Source organism: Salvelinus sp. IW2-2015, unplaced genomic scaffold (assembly GCF_002910315.2).
Source record: "Salvelinus sp. IW2-2015 unplaced genomic scaffold, ASM291031v2 Un_scaffold2536, whole genome shotgun sequence".
Lineage (NCBI taxonomy): Eukaryota > Metazoa > Chordata > Actinopteri > Salmoniformes > Salmonidae > Salvelinus > Salvelinus sp. IW2-2015.
Window position 1 is genome coordinate 88,203 of NW_019943849.1, and position 18,494 is coordinate 106,696.

General features: G+C 38.5%; 1 protein-coding gene across 1 annotated transcript in view; it reads left to right on the forward strand.

The window, feature by feature from the left end:
* The first annotated feature begins 7,529 nt into the window (after positions 1 to 7,529).
* LOC112074209 (doublesex- and mab-3-related transcription factor 2-like) overlaps positions 7,530 to 18,494 on the forward strand; it is a 14,541-nt gene continuing 3,576 nt past the window's right edge. The window contains exons 1-3 of the mRNA XM_024141417.2: positions 7,530 to 7,756; positions 7,995 to 8,448; positions 9,015 to 9,117. Coding sequence (XP_023997185.1) covers positions 8,086 to 8,448; positions 9,015 to 9,117 — 466 coding nt within the window. The 5' untranslated portion in view covers positions 7,530 to 7,756; positions 7,995 to 8,085. The remainder of the gene's footprint in view (positions 7,757 to 7,994; positions 8,449 to 9,014; positions 9,118 to 18,494) is intronic.

Consider the following 18,494-nt stretch of genomic DNA (forward strand, 5'->3'; position numbering starts at 1 on the left):
AGATTACGAAGATTGGAGGATCAATAGGCTCCAATTACCTACTTGTAAATGAAAACTCCTCCTAAACTCCAGTCAATGTTGTTGCTAGTACCACAAAAAGTGTGCCATCTGGGGAAACTTGGATGAGTTTATAATAACAGACCAGATATACTGACTGACTGGGGTCTACCATATAATAACAGACCAGATATACTGACTAACTGGGGTCTACCATATAATAACAGACCAGATATACTGACTGACTGGGGTCTACCATACAATAACAGACCAGATATACTGCTGGGGTCTAACATATAATAACAGACCAGATATACTGACTGACTGGGTCTACCATATAATAACAGACCAGATATAGTCCTGACTGACTGGGGTCTACCATATAATAACAGACCAGATATACTGATGACTGGGGTCTACCATATAATAACAGACCGAATATCTGACTGACTGGGTCTAACATATAATAACAGACCAGATATACTGACTGACTGGGGGTCTACATATAATAACAGACCAGATATACTGACTGACTGGGGTCTACCATATAATAACAGACCAGATATACTGACTGACTGGGGTCTACCATATAATAACAGACCCGATTTACTGACTGACTGGAGTCTACCATATAATTACAGACCAGACATACTGACTGACTGGGGTCTACCATATAACAACAGACCAGATATACTGACTGACTGACTGATTCTTGATGGAAACCTTCTCCAGAGTGCTCAATACCTCAGATTGGGGGGAAGGTTGTCTTTCCAACAGGACAACAACCCTAAGCTCACAGCCAGGACAACACGGGAGTGGCTTCAGGACAAGTCTCTGAATGTCCTTGAGTGGCCCAGCCAGAGCCCGGACTTGAACCCGATCGAACATCTCTGGAGAATCGTAAAAATAGCTGTGCAGCGACGCTCCCCATCCGACTTGTAGGGAGCTTGAGAGGATCTGCAGAGAAGAATTGGAGAAACTCCCCAAATACAGGTGTGCCAAGCTTGTAGCGTCATACCCAAGAAGACATTAGGCTGTAATCGTTGCCAAAGGTGCTTCAACAAAGTACTGAGTAAAGGGTCTGGATACTTATGTAAATGTAATATTTCAGCTTTTATTTTTAATACATTTTCTAAAAATCTATTTTTGCTTTGTCATTATGGGGCATTTTGTGTAGGTTGTTGAGTTTTTTAAATAATCCATTTTAGAATAAGGCTGTAACGTAACAAAATGTTGAAAAAAGGCAAGGGGTCTGAATACTTTCTGAATACACTGCATAGGCCTAGTCAATAACATGAAATAACTATTCGAGTGGTGACTTAAATCTGTAATCTATAGTATGGTAAATACCTTAGATGACTAATTTAGAAAATGGGATTGTGTTTTTCTTCCCTTTTTAATATTAAAAATGGAAATGGACAATCTGTCTCTGAGTCTGTCTTCATCCATGTCTTTCCTGTAAGCATCTTCCCATCCTGGAGTCAGAGACCTTGTGGGAATCTGTGGTAGTGAAAAAGAATGTATGACTATTTAGCATAGACACTCATTATATTACTGTTAGTTATCATCATCAAGAGTTCTATAGTTCATTAATATAGCTAGCTAAGCCTAGCTAGCTACCTAGCTAGATGTTGTGTTATGCAGCTAGCAACAATAGTGCTTGTGTTAACACAAGTAGCTAGCTAGCGACCTAACGTTAACATGCTGGGTGTGTCTCACGTAATACCCTTGGGGTACTGATACCCTGAGAACAAGGTTCAGGGAAGATAACACCATCGAGGCCAGCTAAAGTTATGTAGCTAGTTAGCTAGCGAGAAGTGACGATAGCATATTTGCCAGCTTTAGGTAGCTAAATAACGTAAACTCACGTAAACTCGTACATCGCCTTGGTCCGTACAATTGCCCTTATTTTAGCACCCCAAAAACGTAATTCTTTCAGATCAACTGTAATGTCAATACCATTAGTAAAGCACAATTTCTCCCCTTTCCAACAAAATCAATTACATGACCTAAACACTGCCCGTTTCTGCATAATTCAAGCAGGCAATGAGCCCCGTCGGGTCTTTTAAAAAATGGGCGGGTGGGGAAGCGAAACTATGCGTGATAGTGAGAAGGACAGATGTCGTGTGGGGAAATTGCTTTTTCACTCGATCTGTCCAACTTATCACCTTATCGCCTCTAAAATGTAAATAAAACACTATAAAGAGTTTATATAATGTGTCATTACCTATTTGAAGGTTTGTGTCGAATTTGAATCGGGTTTTAGGGCGGTGCTAAAGGGATGTTAGAAGTAAACAGAGGCTTTGAGAATGATGATCGCATGCAATGATGATGAATTTTTATTTTTTATTTTTTTATTTCACCTTTATTTAACCAGGTAGGCTAGTTGAGAACACGTTCTCATTTACAACTGCGACCTGGCCAAGATAAAGCAAAGCAGTGTGAACAGACACAACACAGAGTTACACATGGAGTAAACAATAAACAAGTCAATAACACAGTAGGGGGAAAAATGAGTCTATATACATTGTGTGCAAAAAGCATGAGGAGGTAGGCAATAAATAGGCCATAGGAGCGAATAATTACAATTTAGCAGATTAACACTGGAGTGATAAATCATCAGATGATCATGTGCAAGTAGAGATACTGGTGTGCAAAAGAGCAGAAAAGTAAATAATAAAACAGTAAGGGGATGAGGTAGGTAAATTGGGTGGGCTGTTTACAGATGGACTATGTACAGCTGCAGCGATCGGTTAGCTGCTCAGATAGCAGATGTTTAAAGTTGGTGAGGGAAATAAAAGTCTCCAACTTCAGCGATTTTTGCAATTCGTTCCAGTCACAGGCAGCAGAGAACTGGAAGGAAAGGCGGCCAAATGAGGTGTTGGCTTTGGGGATGATCAGTGAGATATAATGACTAGGTATCCCCCCCTTACCCCCGTCAGTGTCCATTTCTTGTTTTTAAACGATGAGAGAAGTGCTACACCTGGTGGAGAGAGATTGTAAGACAGAAATAGTTGCTTTATGCATGACAAGATTTGACACGTCAAGATGTAACGGAGGGTCAGTTTTTTCAACTTTTCTCCAATACTATAGAGCCAGTACCATGTCGATCAACGCTTGAATAGAAACCTAGTTCACACCCCCAATTTTGAAGTCAACACAGTCGCTACAGTCCCATTAGATTTCTTTGTAGCCTCGTTTGAATGTCGCGGTTACGCACATTTGTACGGAATAGGGTGAGTTTACGTTAGCTATTCAAGATTCGAAAAGTAAATAGCTAAAAGTGCTAGCTAATCCCTCCCAGAAAATCAACAGATTAAATCTAGATGGTAACTAAATTGCGTGTAGATGCAACAAAAAGGCCAGCTAAAGTTTGCTAGCTAGCTACAGTTAGCTAGCCAACACTAGGCTAGCTAGGTTGCAAACGCTAGCTAACTGCCTATGCTAAATGGTTCAGCAGAATTCATGTATCCAAAAAAGCAAAACAAATTTCATGGAAAACATATTTTCTTTCTCCGGTGTTGATGTTTTGACCTATAACAGTTTGTTTCTTTTGCGGCAATTTTTCATGTCTGGATTTTGCACACTGCCCTTCTCGACCCCGTTCTTTGTGCACTGTTACATGCTGTCAGTGTCAACATGTGGGCACATTCGATGTCCTCATTATTTTCATTGTGTTGCACAGATGGGCAGATCTTGACATGATGCCTTAATAATTCCTGGGATAAATAAATAATTGCCATCCCATCCAAAAGTGAGAATGTTCCTCAACAGTGAAACCCTTGCAAGGTTTAATGATGGAATTAGAGTTTGTTTTAAGTGCATTTATAAAACATTATTCAACCAAGATTAATAGGTTTACAATTTGGCAAGCACAAATTACTATCTCAATTTTAGCCATAGCTGTTTATTAATGAGTCAAAAAAATTGTAATTGATGGTTAAAGTTATTGATCCATTGTCAAATGCACAGTTAGGCCTAAATTATTTAACCATTTAAAGTTTGGTTTTTATGCCGTTTGTGAACCCGTTTTTTTGCCATTGGGCCTGGGCATCAGACTCCAGATCTTTATTGCAGAGTTGTGACAATGAGGTGGTCTGTTTTCAATTGGCACTTATCATTGTGCAGGCTGAAATAGGGTGACGTTGGGATGCTATCAGAAACTTTAACATTTGTAACAAGCATGGTAACAAGCATACATTGTTACACTCCTGTAATTACAGACTGCAATTACCAACAGTTACATGTTGTTACTACTGTGTAACAATGAAGTACTACAATTAATTTCAATACTTGTTACAGTGTATTTACAGATGTAAATACATTGTAATAAGGACCCCTTAAAATGAAGCGTTAACAAACCATATTTGAGTGATTTTTAAAGGAGGCTTCTAATTATAGTTAATAACAGTATGTTTCATAATTCTACCCATAATGCAGTGCAATCTACATGTATAACACAATTAMATTTACTGTACATTCTACCGTGTTTTACTGTTGAAATGACAGAAAAGTCTTACGGTGTAAAATGTTTCGAACTTACATTTTTCTCTCAGCAGTCAACAGAGGGGGCACTGAAATGTTTTGCCACGAGGTGGGGTGCCCCAAAAGGCTACCCTGAGCGCTACGGTAGAGGCGGTCATAACCCCGATAATAAATTAAAGATGAGGAGAGAGTGGCGAGCTGCACCTGCATAGCTGGCCCAGCACAGCCCTTTAACCGCTTCACCACATGTTGGGAAAGAGACCTGTATGCATGATCTGGGAAGTGCCGGTCGCAACAATTGAAAACTGGTTAACAAATTAAGTTATCAAATCAAATTGTATTTGTCACATATACATATTTAGCAGTTGTTATTCCGGTTGTAGCGAAATGCTTATACACTCTGACAGCTAAAGTGTTACATTGGAATTAGTAGGCCTAATTAGTAGGCTAGGCCATGGTCACTTCATATCAAATTCTTCCTCTCAGTTCTCATGTAGGCCTACGCCTAATTTTACCTATTTCCCAAAACACACTCAATTTAAATAATTATGAAATACATGTTGTATTTCACAAATTGTAAATTTGTAAATTGTACATAAGAATTTGTTCTTAACTGACTTGCCTAGTTAAATAAAGGTTAAATAAAATGTTATGAAAAAAAAAATTATGGCAAACGAATATTTCCCATCAGCTCTTTCAGATAAATTATTCAAGCAAATTTGCACAGTTTTAATGAATCAGATAATTTATTATGCATAAGCCTAAAAGTGTGATTGTGTTTTATCGTTGTGTAGTACAGTGTGATTGTGTTTTATCGTAGTGTAGTACAGTGTGATTGTGTTTTATCGTTGTGTAGTACAGTGTGATTGTGTTTTATTGTAGTGTAGTACAGTGTGATTGTGTTTTATCGTTGTGTAGTACAGTGTGATTGTGTTTTATCGTTGTGTAGTACAGTGTGATTGTGTTTTATCGTTGTGTAGTCAATAACCTAAGACAACTGCTAATGTCCAGAGAACAATTCATCTTTATGAAAAAATGAATTTAGTATCATCCAGCTGGTACAGACTATTTCATCATGTTTTTTGTTGTTGAATTATTTTTGCAACATTTTAGACAACGCGCAAAAGGGAATAGACTTATATAATGCAATTCCTTATATGCCTGGATAGGTTGTGTATCGTCTAATATTTTTCAAAGGAACCTCATTGTGGAAAAGATTGAAAAACGTGTCTTGCATATGGCCGTAGTCCTACTGTGGACCAACTCAACATGTTCTGAAAGCTGCCATGTATTTAAATAACCCCCTATTTTAACGACCGACTCAACATGTTCTGAAAAGCTGCCATGTATTTGAACAACCCCCTATTTTAAAAGGAGCGACTCAACATTTTCATTATTACATTTTTTATTTAACTAGGCAAGTCAGTTAAGAACAAATTCTTATTTACAATGACGGCCTAGGAACAGTGGGTTAACCGCCTTGTTCAGGGACACATGTTTGTTTCCTTTACTTTTTGTATTCATGGCGGCACCAAATTGAAGGAAACGGCTTCAACATATATGGTTCCTCAAAATAAAATCGCAATTAATCAAATGTATTGGTCTACAACAGAAGCGTCTGAAACACACGTAAAATCGATCTCCGAATGAGTCTTCTCTCCCGTGGTTAAGACAAACAGAAAACTCTTCTGGCCCGGTCAACATTGTTCCTATTGTCCGGTGTCACTTTACGCTGCACGGCTCCCTAACCTATTGGTTGTCAAGGGGATAACCTCTACATTCCTAGGATGTCACATTTACATCGCACTTATTGAAACACAGGTCTGTTGATCTATAGCTGACATTCTGGAGATTTCTTTTCATGTCGCAGTATGTGTATCATAACTAACTCCCCGGTCTGTCAGTCTGTCGGTCTGTCAGTCTGTCGGTCGGGGCAGGCACGCAGTGAAAGTTGTGTTTTGTATTATCTAGTCCCGCATGCTGACAATGTGTTTTCACAGAGGCGTTTGTTGTGTCAACTTTCTAATCAGCCCAATCTGTACTGTGTCACTTTGTCTCACTAACTCCAGCTGCTCACACTGACTGGGAGGTGATTAGGTAATGTAACAACCAACTAGGCTACCGGCTAACTTCCCAGTTTATAGGCACCTCAATAGCAGCTATAGTAGGCCTGTCGGTGCTTTAATAAAACATGTTAGGCCTATAAGAATGTAATAAAATTATTTGAGAACCAAGATTTTATCATCTAAAATAAAGATGCTGCATGACAATAAGTACATTCTATCCTTGTACAAAATGCAGCCTATGGGATAGTTTAGTCATATCTTGCAGCTGATTATAATATTATTGAGAATTATTTTGAGTAATATTTTAATAGTAACTAGATCTTCAAATTCTCAATATGTTGTTATCTAAATGAATACAAATGAAAAGCCATTTTTTGTCTTTACCTGCAAATTTGAATAGCATTATTAGAGGTCCAAACAAATATTTAAAAAATAAAATAAATACAAATTTAAAAAAATTCATGCATATTATAGACGATAACCAACTAAAAGCCCAACAGCTAAAAAATACTATTATTGTATGAAAGCCTAAATGCTGTTGACTAATTTAGAATTGAATAGGGCCTAATTGTGATTTCTCCCCCMAAAACAATACTAGTTCATCAAAAGGCGAATGAAACTGACATCTATACACGTTGTATTTTCTGTCAGGCAAAGTTCTTCCCGTGTATCAACTGATAGTGCTTCTTACCATAGAATTAGTCCTAGGCTATAGTATAGGCCACCATTACATCATGAGGCCATCTTATATCAAGCCACCTATATCTCTCTCTCTGCTCCCCAATATGTTGATGAATCATTTCCTCGTTCTGTTTAGATTGTAACTGCACTCCGTTACAAACGTTTCCATTGAGAAAGAAAACGTCGGGAACAGCCAATAGGTTCGGTGGGTTGAAAACGAGCCAATCACGATTAAATCCGCGCGCACCCAAATACTTCATAGGGGTGGCGCTCTAGCTCGAGCCTCGGAGAAAACTGTGGAGCGCACCGGAGTGACAGACCGATTCAGGACAACGTCTGTGTTTGTCACGTTGGGACATCTCTGTATTGAACAATAATTAAGCAGCAGATTATCAGCGGTGTCTGTCAATGCTGTTACACAGACAAGTTCATCAGCTCAGAGCTCACTGACTAGTGAGAAACTCCAATAAGGAGTGGATGGATGTTGCAAGACAGTTTACATCTGTTCTGGAGGAGCCTGCATTGAGGTAAGTCAAACGGGTTTACTCATTTATGTAACTCGTTTTCGACAAATCATAGATTGGAGGGTTACACGTAATTGTTACTTTCTGTTTATTTCTCATTTATATGTTTATTGGCCATTTATTAAACTAGCATATTATGAAGACCCTTGCGCACAGTATGACACATAAGTCTATAGAGCTTTTAGAGGTTGCCCGCAATGATATAATGACATATAAAATGGGATCATTATTTTAATTTCAGATTGTACTGACTGCAGTGAGGCAACCGTCGCGTGAGTCAGAACTTGGAAAGAGTACRTTAGGTACGAGGCACCGGGAGACAGGCGACAGATATGATGAAGGATATCTCCGGTCCGGAGTTTGAGATCGACGTGGAGAGTCTGGAGACCGAGAGCGACGACCAAGACCGTTCGGACTACAGCTCCTCTCTTCCCGGCGCAGGGTACGACGAGCCGGGGGCCAAGGGAGATGACAAGCCGCCGGGGACCACCAGCCCCGGGAACTGCGAACCGAGGAAGCTGAGCCGGACGCCGAAGTGTGCCCGCTGCAGGAACCACGGCGTGGTGTCGTGTCTGAAGGGGCATAAGCGGTTCTGCCGCTGGAGGGACTGCCAGTGTGCCAACTGTCTTCTGGTGGTGGAGAGACAGCGGGTCATGGCGGCTCAGGTGGCACTACGGAGACAACAAGCTACCGAGGTGTGTGTTTGGATTCTACTAAATTATAATGTTATTCAATTAAGGTGTGTGTGTGTGTGTGTTTTTCAGTCATTCGAGATGGTGTAAAACTCGTTGGTTTCACATGCAACTTTTTGGAAGCAATGTTGCCAAAACTGTATCTTAAAATCATTTTATTTAAAATATATTCCAACTGTCTTCATTGACTAGAAACACATGTAATTTTTACATTGTAAAAAAACATTGTAAAAAGGGCCTAAATTGAAATCATGTCCCGTTACGGTCTTATGCATTGAAATGATCAGGACAGAGGGAGGAGCAGCAAAGTCTAACACAGAAAATAATTTTAAATGTTTAGTAGAGTTATATTATTTATTTCCTCACCGAACACAGTAACATGCTAGGATGATGAACTCAGAATGGGCTGATAAAAACGTAATATGAATAATACATTAATAACAGTATTTATATTATAAGTAGCCTCTTGGTATCACTTATCTAATATTTTCAAAACCTTGGGACTGGTATTAAACGAATAAGGCCTCTGAAATCACGATTCCATTTTTTTTTCTCTGTAATTTTATCAGGATAAAAAGGGAATTTGTGGGAAGCAGATTCCAGCGGAGAGAAGAGCTATTTACCAGAGACACATCAGACCATCAACCATGCTGGCTAAGAGCATTCTGGAAGGTATGGAATAGAGATGATCATAGAGATTAGAGATTCTATCATTATGTATTAATGAGGAGAGGAGATTGATAGAGCATGAAGAGATATATCTTTAATCGTATTAATGGAGAGAGGAGATGATAGAGATTATCAGATTAATCATTATGTATTAATGGAGGAGAGGAGATGATAGAGGTGATAGAGATGATAGAGATTATCATTATGTTTAATAGAGGATAGGAGATGATAGAGATGACGAGATTATCATATGTATTAATAGAGGAGAGGAGATGATAGAGATGAATATTATGTATTTAATGTGAGGGAGAATGGAGATGATGAAACGATAAGATAGAGATTATCATTATGTATTAATGGAGGAGAGGAGATTATAGAGATTAGCATTATGTATTAATGAAGGGAGGAGATGATAGAGATGCTAGAGATGATAAGGAGATGAGATTATGAATGATTAATGAGGAGATGAATCAGAGATTATCATTATGTATTAATGCAGGAGAGGAGATCGAGAATTATCATTATGTACTTAATGGAGGAGAGGAAAATGATAGAGATTATCATTATGTATTAATGGAGGAGAGGATAGATGATAAGAGAATGATAGAGTTTATCATTGTATTAATGGAGGAGAGGAGATGAGATTATCATTAATGTTAATGGAGAGAGGAAGGGAATTGATGAGATTATCATTATGTATTAATGGGGAAGGAGAGAGTAGATAAAGGAGATTATCATATTATGTATTAATGGAGGAGAGGCAGATGATAGAGATGTATGCGTATTGTTTTAATGGAGGAAGAGGAGATGAAAGAAGGATTATCATTATGTATTTAATGGAGGAGAGGAGATTAGATGAGATTATAGATTATCGTAATTGTTAATGAGATGTAGAGACAGGATGCTATGATTAGAGATTCCTATTGCTATATTTTATAGATATAGAGGAGAAGGAGATAGATTAACGAAGATGTATTGTATCAGTTATCAGTAATTAATGGAGGAGAGGAGATAGATAGAGATTATCATTATGTATTAATAGGGAGAGGAGATGTAGAGTATATATCATTATGTAATTAATGGAGAGAGTGTAGATGATAGAGGTGAATAGAGAAGATAGAGAGATTTATCAATTATGTATTTAATGGAGGAGAGGAGATATAGAGATATAGAGTCATCATTATGTATTAATGGAGGAGAGGAGATGATAGAGATTATCATTATGTATTAATGGAGGAGAGGAGATGATAGAGGTGATAGAGATGATCATTATGTTTAATCGGGGGAGGAGGAGAAGATGATAGAGATGATCATATGTTATATGAGGAGGAGAGAATGGAGATGATAGAGTCGATAGAGATTCATTATGTATTAATGGAGGAGAGGAGATGATAGAGATTATATTATGTAGAAATAGGGATGTAGACATATAAGTTATTAATGAGGAGAGGCAGGATAGAAGGTAGAGATGATGATCATTATGTATTAAATTGACAAGGGCCGATATGGATACGAGAGGATAGAGATGCTCATATCAATTCGATTATTTTGTAGGGAGGAGCAGATGAAGAGATCATAGATATAGGAGTAAGAGAGAGTGAGCCTGCATGGAGATTATACGACTATGTATTGAAATGTGTAGCTGTTAGAGGGAAGATGATTAATAGACTACAACCCAGACCTTATGATTCATAAACCCATTACCAGCTTACAATGTAGAGTCATACTGCACGTAAACTTACACTTACAATAGATCGAATAGGAATAGATAGACTAGATATATAACATAGGATAGGGATAGAATTAATAGGATAGACTAGAATTATAAAAGGATAGACTAAATCAGAATAATATAGCACGTATAGTAGGTAGATAGGAATCATAAATAGGATAGACTAATCATGAATAATTTTATCATGAATGATGAAGAATAATCAGGATAGCAGTAGAATTATCATAACTAGATTCTAGTGAAGGATAGAATAATACGGATAGCTAGAGATAAATAGATTAGTATAGTAATTAAATTAGGAGAATTTAAGAACTAGATATATATAGAACCCTCGCCGATTCACGCTCTCCAGATGCTCTTAGAGCACGCATGGTTGGATGGTCTGATGTGTCTCTGGTAAATAGCTCTTCTCTCCGCTGGAATCTGCTTCCCAAATCCCCTTTTTATCCTGATAAAATTCCAGAAAAATTAATTTATCAATCATTATTTCAGAGGCCATATTAATGGTGTTTTCAAATTATTTTTAATACGAGTCACATTTTTTTTAAAGTAATACCAAAATGTATTTTCATGTACTTATATTTAGTGATGTGAATTTACAATTTAGATGACGGTAAGGTTTCTGTAACCCATTCTGAGTTTATCATCCCACGGTTACTTTGATTGGTGTGAAAATAAATAAAATAAACTTTATAAACTAAAACTAAACTTGATCATTAAAAAATAGTATTTATTACAATGTGCTACTTCTCTCTCAGTCGTATCATTTCAATGCTAAACAGACAAACTAAGGAACATGTCAATTTGTCTGGTTGAAGAAAAAAAAAAAGTCAATGAGAAAATCGAGATCTACAGTACTGCCAAAATGTTTACCCCACCAAAATCCTGGTGAAAGTAAGGAGTTTTACACCCTCTCGATTAATCGAAAACACACACCTTAAAATAGTAATGCATATGATTTTAGAAAGGTCCACACACACCTCTGTGCTTGTTGTCTCCGTAGTGCCACTGAGCCCGCCTGACCCGCTGTTCTTCCACACCAGAAGACAGTTGGCACACTGGCAGTCCTCTCAGCGGCAGAACCGCTTTGCCCCTTCAGACACGACACCACGCCGTGGTTCCTGCAGCGGGCACACTTCGGGCGTCCGGCTCAGCTTCCTCGGTTCGCAGTTTCCCGGGCTGGTGGTCCCCGGCGGCTTGTCATCTCCCTTGGCCCGCGGCTCGTCGTACCCTGCGCCGGGAAGAGAGGAGCTGTAGTCGGAACGGTCTTGGTCGTCGCTCTCGGTCTCCAGATCTCCACGTCGATCTCAAACTCCGGACCGGGAGTTATCCTTCATCATATCTGTCGCCTGTCTCCCGGTGCCTCGTACCTAATGTACTCTTCCAAGTTCTGACTCACGCGACGGTTGCCTCATGCAGTCAGTACAATCTGAAATTAAAATAATGATCCACCATTTTATATATGTCATTATATCATTGCGGAACCACCTCTAAAAGCTCTATAGACTTATGTTGTCATACTGTGCGCAAGGGTCTTCATAATATGCTAGTTTAATAAATGGCCAATAAACATATAAAGTGAGAAATAAAACAGAAGTAACGAATTACGTTAGTGAACCCTCACATTCTATGATTTGTCGAAAACGAGTTACATACATGAGTAAACCCTTTGACCTTACCTCATGCAGGCTCCTCCAGAACAGATGTAAACTGTCTTGCAAACTCCATCCACTCCTTATTGGAGTTTCTCACTAGTCAGTGAGCTCTGGCTGATGACTTGTCTGTGTAACAGCATTGACAGACACCGCTGATAATCTGCTGCTTAATTTATTGTTCAATAACAAGAGATGTCCAACGTGACAAAACACAGACGTTGTCCTGAATGCGGTCTGTCACTCGGGTGCGCTCCACTTTTCTCCGAGGCTCGAGCTAGAGCGCCACCCCTATGAAGTATTTGTTGCGCGCGGATTTATCGTGATGGGCTGTTTTCAACCCACCGAACCTATTGTGTTTTCGACGTTTTCTTCTCATGGAAACGTTTGTAACGGAGTGCAGTTACAATCTAACAGAACGAGGAAATGATTCATCAACATATTGGGGGCAGACAAGAGAGGAGATATAGTGTGGCTTGATATAAGATGGCCTCATGATGTAATGGTGGCCTTATAGATAGCCTAGGACTAATTCATATGGTAAGAAGGCACTATCAGTTTGATACCGGGAAGAACTTTGCCTGACAGAAAATACAACGTGTATAGATGTCAGTTTCATTCGCCTTTGATGAACTAGTATTGTTTTGGGGAGAAATCACAATTAGGCCCTATTCAATTCTAAATTAGTCAACAGCATTTAGGCTTTCATACATAATAGTTATTTTTTAGCTGTTGGGCTTTTAGTTGGTTATCGTCTATAAACTGCATGATGATTTTTTAAATTTGTATTTGTTTTATTTTTTAAATATTTGTTTGGACCTCTAATAATGCTATTCAAATTGCAGGTAAAGACAAAAAATGGCTTTCTTGTATTCATTTAGATAACAACGATATTGAGAATTTGGAAGATCTAGTTAAGATATTAAAGATATATGAAGTTGCGTCAGAAGAGTATTGTTTCATTGAATATTAATAATTATCAGCTTTGCAGGAGCCCATATATGACTAAACTATCCATAGGCGCATTTGTGTATACACAGGACTATGAATGTAGCTTATTGTCATGCCAGCATCTTTTATTTTTGATGTGGATAAAATCTTGGTGTCTGCTAATAATCTTTTAATTACAGGTTGCTTATAGTGCCTAACCATCGTTTTTATTTAAAGCACCGACAGGCCTACTGATAGCTCTCTATTTGAGGTGCGCCTTATAACTGGGAAGTTAGCGGGTGAAGCCATAGTTAGTGTTGCTGTATAGGTGTAACGTTTGAGATCACGGTTGATCTCGGCCGGTGTCCCATGGTTCAGTGGTGAGGGCTCCTTTCTAGGCTGCGTCGTGCTAGTGGAGACGAAAGATCGCACAGTCACAGATTGGGATGATTAAGAACAGTGTCTGTCACATTATTACAAACTGCTCTTCTCGGCTCACGAAAACAACACCTTTAGTCAGGCTAATGACGGGACATGATATAATACAAACACCAACTTTCACTGCGTACGCTGCCCGGGACCAGACAGCTGACAGCCGACAGACTAGAACAGACCGAGGGAGTTAGTGGGTTATTGATACCCCATCCTGCGAAGCATGACAAAGAAACTCTCCAGAATGCTCAGCTATAGATCCAACAGACCTGCTGTTTCAATAGCTGCGATGTAAATGTGACTCCTAGGAATGTAGCGGTTCATCCCCTTGACAACCAATAGGCTTACGGGAGCCCGTGCAGGCGTAAAGTGACACCGGACAATATGGAACACCATGTTAGACCGCGAATTCTTTCAATAGAGTTTTCTGTTTGTCTTAACACGGGAGGGATGTGACAGGCGCACACAGCGCATCGGGAGTCTTTTCGTGAATTTTACCGTGCGTTTTCCAGACGTCTCTAACTGTTTGATAGCACCCAATACATTTGATTTTATTTGCGATTGATCTTTTGTTTTTTGTAGGTAAGCCTTATATGATGTTGAGCCGTAGTTTCCTTCAATTTGGGTGCGCCCTGAAATACAAAAAGTAAAGGAAACAAACATGTGTCCCTGAACAAGGCGGTTTAACCCGACTGATGTACACGTAGGCCCGGTCATTGTAAAAGTAAGAATTTGTTCTTAACTGACTTTGCCTAGTTAATAAAAATAGTATAATAAGGATGTGATCGCTCCTTTTAATAAAGGTAAGGGGGGGATTTGTTCAAATACAATGGCAGTTTTCCCACAGAAATCTATTTTGCTAGTTGAGTCGCAGACTTCGCTTGGAAGTTAATAGAAATACTTGTGGGGGGTTACTATTTGTCAATACAATGTGCAAGCTTTCAGAACATTGTGGATAGAGAGACCTTGGTTCCCATATCTTATGTCAGGACTCGCCAGGCATATGCAAAAGAGCTACGGTTTCTTCTAACATTCTTTTTGCACTCGCAATGAAGTGTCTTCCTCTCGTGTAGATGTAGACTATGATTTAGAACGATAACACCTATACAGGCATATACGGAATTGGTCATTATATAAGTCTATTGCCCTTTTGCGCGTTGTCTAAAATGTTGCAAAAATAATTCAATACACATCTATAAATCAATGTACTCGACAATAGTTAGATTTCTCTCATGATGCAACATCTGTATTTTGTGGAAATGTGCCACGTACGCAGCGGATGATTACCAGGGCCACAATTGTCTCATTCTTTCTTTATACAGATGAATTGTTTCTCAGCTGGAAATATGTCACAGCAAGTTGGTCTTACGGTTAATTGACTACACAACGAATAAAACACAATCATCACTATGTACTACACAGATGAAAAACCACAATGACACTGTACTACACAACGATAAAACACAATCACACTGTACTACACATAAAAAACACACAATCACACTGTACTACACAACGATATGTAATACACAATCACACTGTACTACACTACGATAACACATCACACTTGTACTACACAACATAAAACACAATCACACTTTTAGCTATGCATAATAAATTATCTATTCATTAAAACTGTGCAAATTGCTTGAATAATTTATCTGAAAAGAGCTGATGGGAAATATTCGTTGCCATAATTTTGTTTCATAACATTTTATTTAACTTCTTTATTAACTAGGCAAGTCAGTTAAGAACAAATTCTTAGTACAATTTACAAATTACAATTGTGAATACAACATGTTCATAATTATTTAATTGAGTGTGTTGGGAATAGTAAAATTAGCGTAGGCCTACATGAAACTGAGAGGAAGAATTTGATATGAAGGACCATGGCCTAGCCTACTAATTAGCCTACTAATTCCAATGTACACTTTAGCTGTCAGAGTGTATAAGCATTCGCAACCGGAATAACAATGCTAAATATGTTATGTGACAAATACATTTGATTTGATAACTTAATTTGTTAACCAGTTTTCAATTGTGCGACGCGGCACTTCCCAGATCATGCATACAGGTCTCTTTCCCAACATGTGGTGAAGCGGTTAAAGGGCTGTGCTGGGCCAGCTATGCAGGTGCAGCTCGCCACTCTCTCCTCATCTTTAATTTATTATCGGGGTTATGACCGCTCTACCGTAGCGCTCAGGGTAGCTTTTGGGCACCCACCCTCGTGGAAAACTTTCAGTGCCCCTCTGTGACTGCTGAGAGAAAAATGTAAGTTCGAAACATTTTACACCGTAAGACTTTTCTGCTCATTCAACAGTAAAACACGGTAGAATGTCAGTAAATTTAATTGTGTTATACTGTAGATGCACTGCATTATGGGTAGAATTATGAAACATATGTTATTAACTATAATTAGAAGCCTCTTAAAAATCACTCAATATGGTTTGTTACGTCTCTATTTTAAGGGCTCTTATTACAATGTATTTACATCTGTAAATACACTGTAACAAGTATTGAAATTAATTGTAGTACTCATTGTTACACAGTAGTAACACATGTAACTGTTGGTAATTGCAGTCTGTAATTACAGGGTGTAACAATGTATGCTTGTTACCATGCTTGTTACAAATGTTAAAGTTTCTGATAGCATCACCACTCACCCTATTTCAGCCTGCACAATGATAAGTGCCAATTGAAAACAGACCACCTCATTGTCACAACTCTGCAATAAAGATCTGGAGTCTGATGCCCAGGCCCAATGGCAAAAAAACGGGTTCACAAACGGCATAAAACCAAACTTTAAATGGTTAAATATTAGGCTAACTGTGCATTTGACAATGGTCAATAACATTTAACATCAATTACAATTTTTTATACTCATTAATAACAGCTATGGCTAAAATGAGATAGTAATTTGTGCTTGCCAAATTGTAAACTCTTAATTTGGTTGAATAATTTTATAAATGCACTTAAAACAAACTCTAATTCCATCATTAAACCTTGCAAGTTTCACTGTTGAGGAACATTCTCACTTTGGATGGGATGGCAATTATTTATTATCCAGGATTATTAAGGCATCATGTCAAGATCTGCCCATCTGTGAACACATGAAAATAATGAGGACATCGAATGTGCCCACATGTTGAACTGACAGCATGTACAGTGCACAAAGACGGGTCGAGAAGGCAGTGTGCAAATCAGACATGAAATGCCGCAAAGAAACAAACTGTTATAGGTCAAAACATCAACACCGGAGAAAGAAAAATGTTTTCCATGAAATTTGTTTTGCTTTTTGGATTGAATTCTGCTGAACCATTTAGCATAGGCAGTTAGCTGCGTTTGCACCTAGCTAGCCTAGTGTTGGCTAGCTACTTAGCTAGCTAGCAAACTTTAGCTGGCTTTTTGTTGCATCTACACGCAATTTAGTTACCATCTAGATTTAATCTGTTGATTTTCTGGAGGGATTAGCTAGCACTTTTAGCTATTTACTTTTCGAATCTTGAATGCTAAGTAACTCACCCTATTCCGTACAAATGTGCGTAACCGCGACATTAAACGAGCTACAAGAATCTAATGGACTGTAGCGACTGTGTTGACTTCAAAATTGGGGGTGTGAACTAGGTTCTATTCAACGCGTTGATCGACATGGTACTGGCTCTATAGTATTGGAGAAAAGTTGAAAAAACTGACCCTCCGTTACATCTTGACGTGTCAAATCTTGCATGCATAAAGCAACTATTTCTGTCTATCAATCTCTCTCCACCCAGGTTAGCACTTCTCTCATCTTTAAAACAAGAAATGGACACTGACGGGGTAAGGGGGGATACCTAGTCATTATATCTCATGATCATCCAAGCCAACACCTCATTTGGCCGCCTTTCTTCCAGTTCTCTGCTGCCTGTGACTGGAACAATTGCAAAATGCTGAAGTTGGAGACTTTTATTTCCCTCACCACTTTAAACATCTGCTATCTGAGCAGCTAACCGACGCTGCAGCTGTACATAGTCCTCTGTACACCACCCAATTTACCTACCTCATCCCTTACTGTTTTATTTATTTACTTTTCTGCTCTTTGCACCAGTATCTCTACTTGCAATGATCATCTGATGATTTATCACTCCAGTGTTTTCTGCTAATTGTAATTATTCGCTCCTATGGCCTATTTATTGCTACCTCCTCATGCTTTTTGCACACAATGTATATAGATCATTTTTTCCCCCTACTGTGTTATTGACTTGTTTATTGTTTACTCATGTGTAACTCTGTGTTGTTGTCTGTTCACACTGCTTTGCTTTACTTGGCCAGGTCGCAGTGTAAATGAGAACGTGTTCTCAACTAGCCTACCTGGTTAATAAAGGTGAAAAATAAAAAATAAAAATAAAAATTCATCATCATTGCATGCGTCATCATTCTCAAAGCCTCTGTTTACTTCTAACATCCTTTAGCACGCCCCTAAAAACCCGATTCAAATTCGACACACCTTCAATAGGTAATGACACATTATATAAAACTCTTTATAGTGTTTTATATTTACATATTTATAGTAGGCGCATAAGGTGGATAAGTTTGAGACAGATCGAGTGAAAAAAGCAAATTTTCCCCATCCCGACTATCTGGGTCCTTCTCAACTA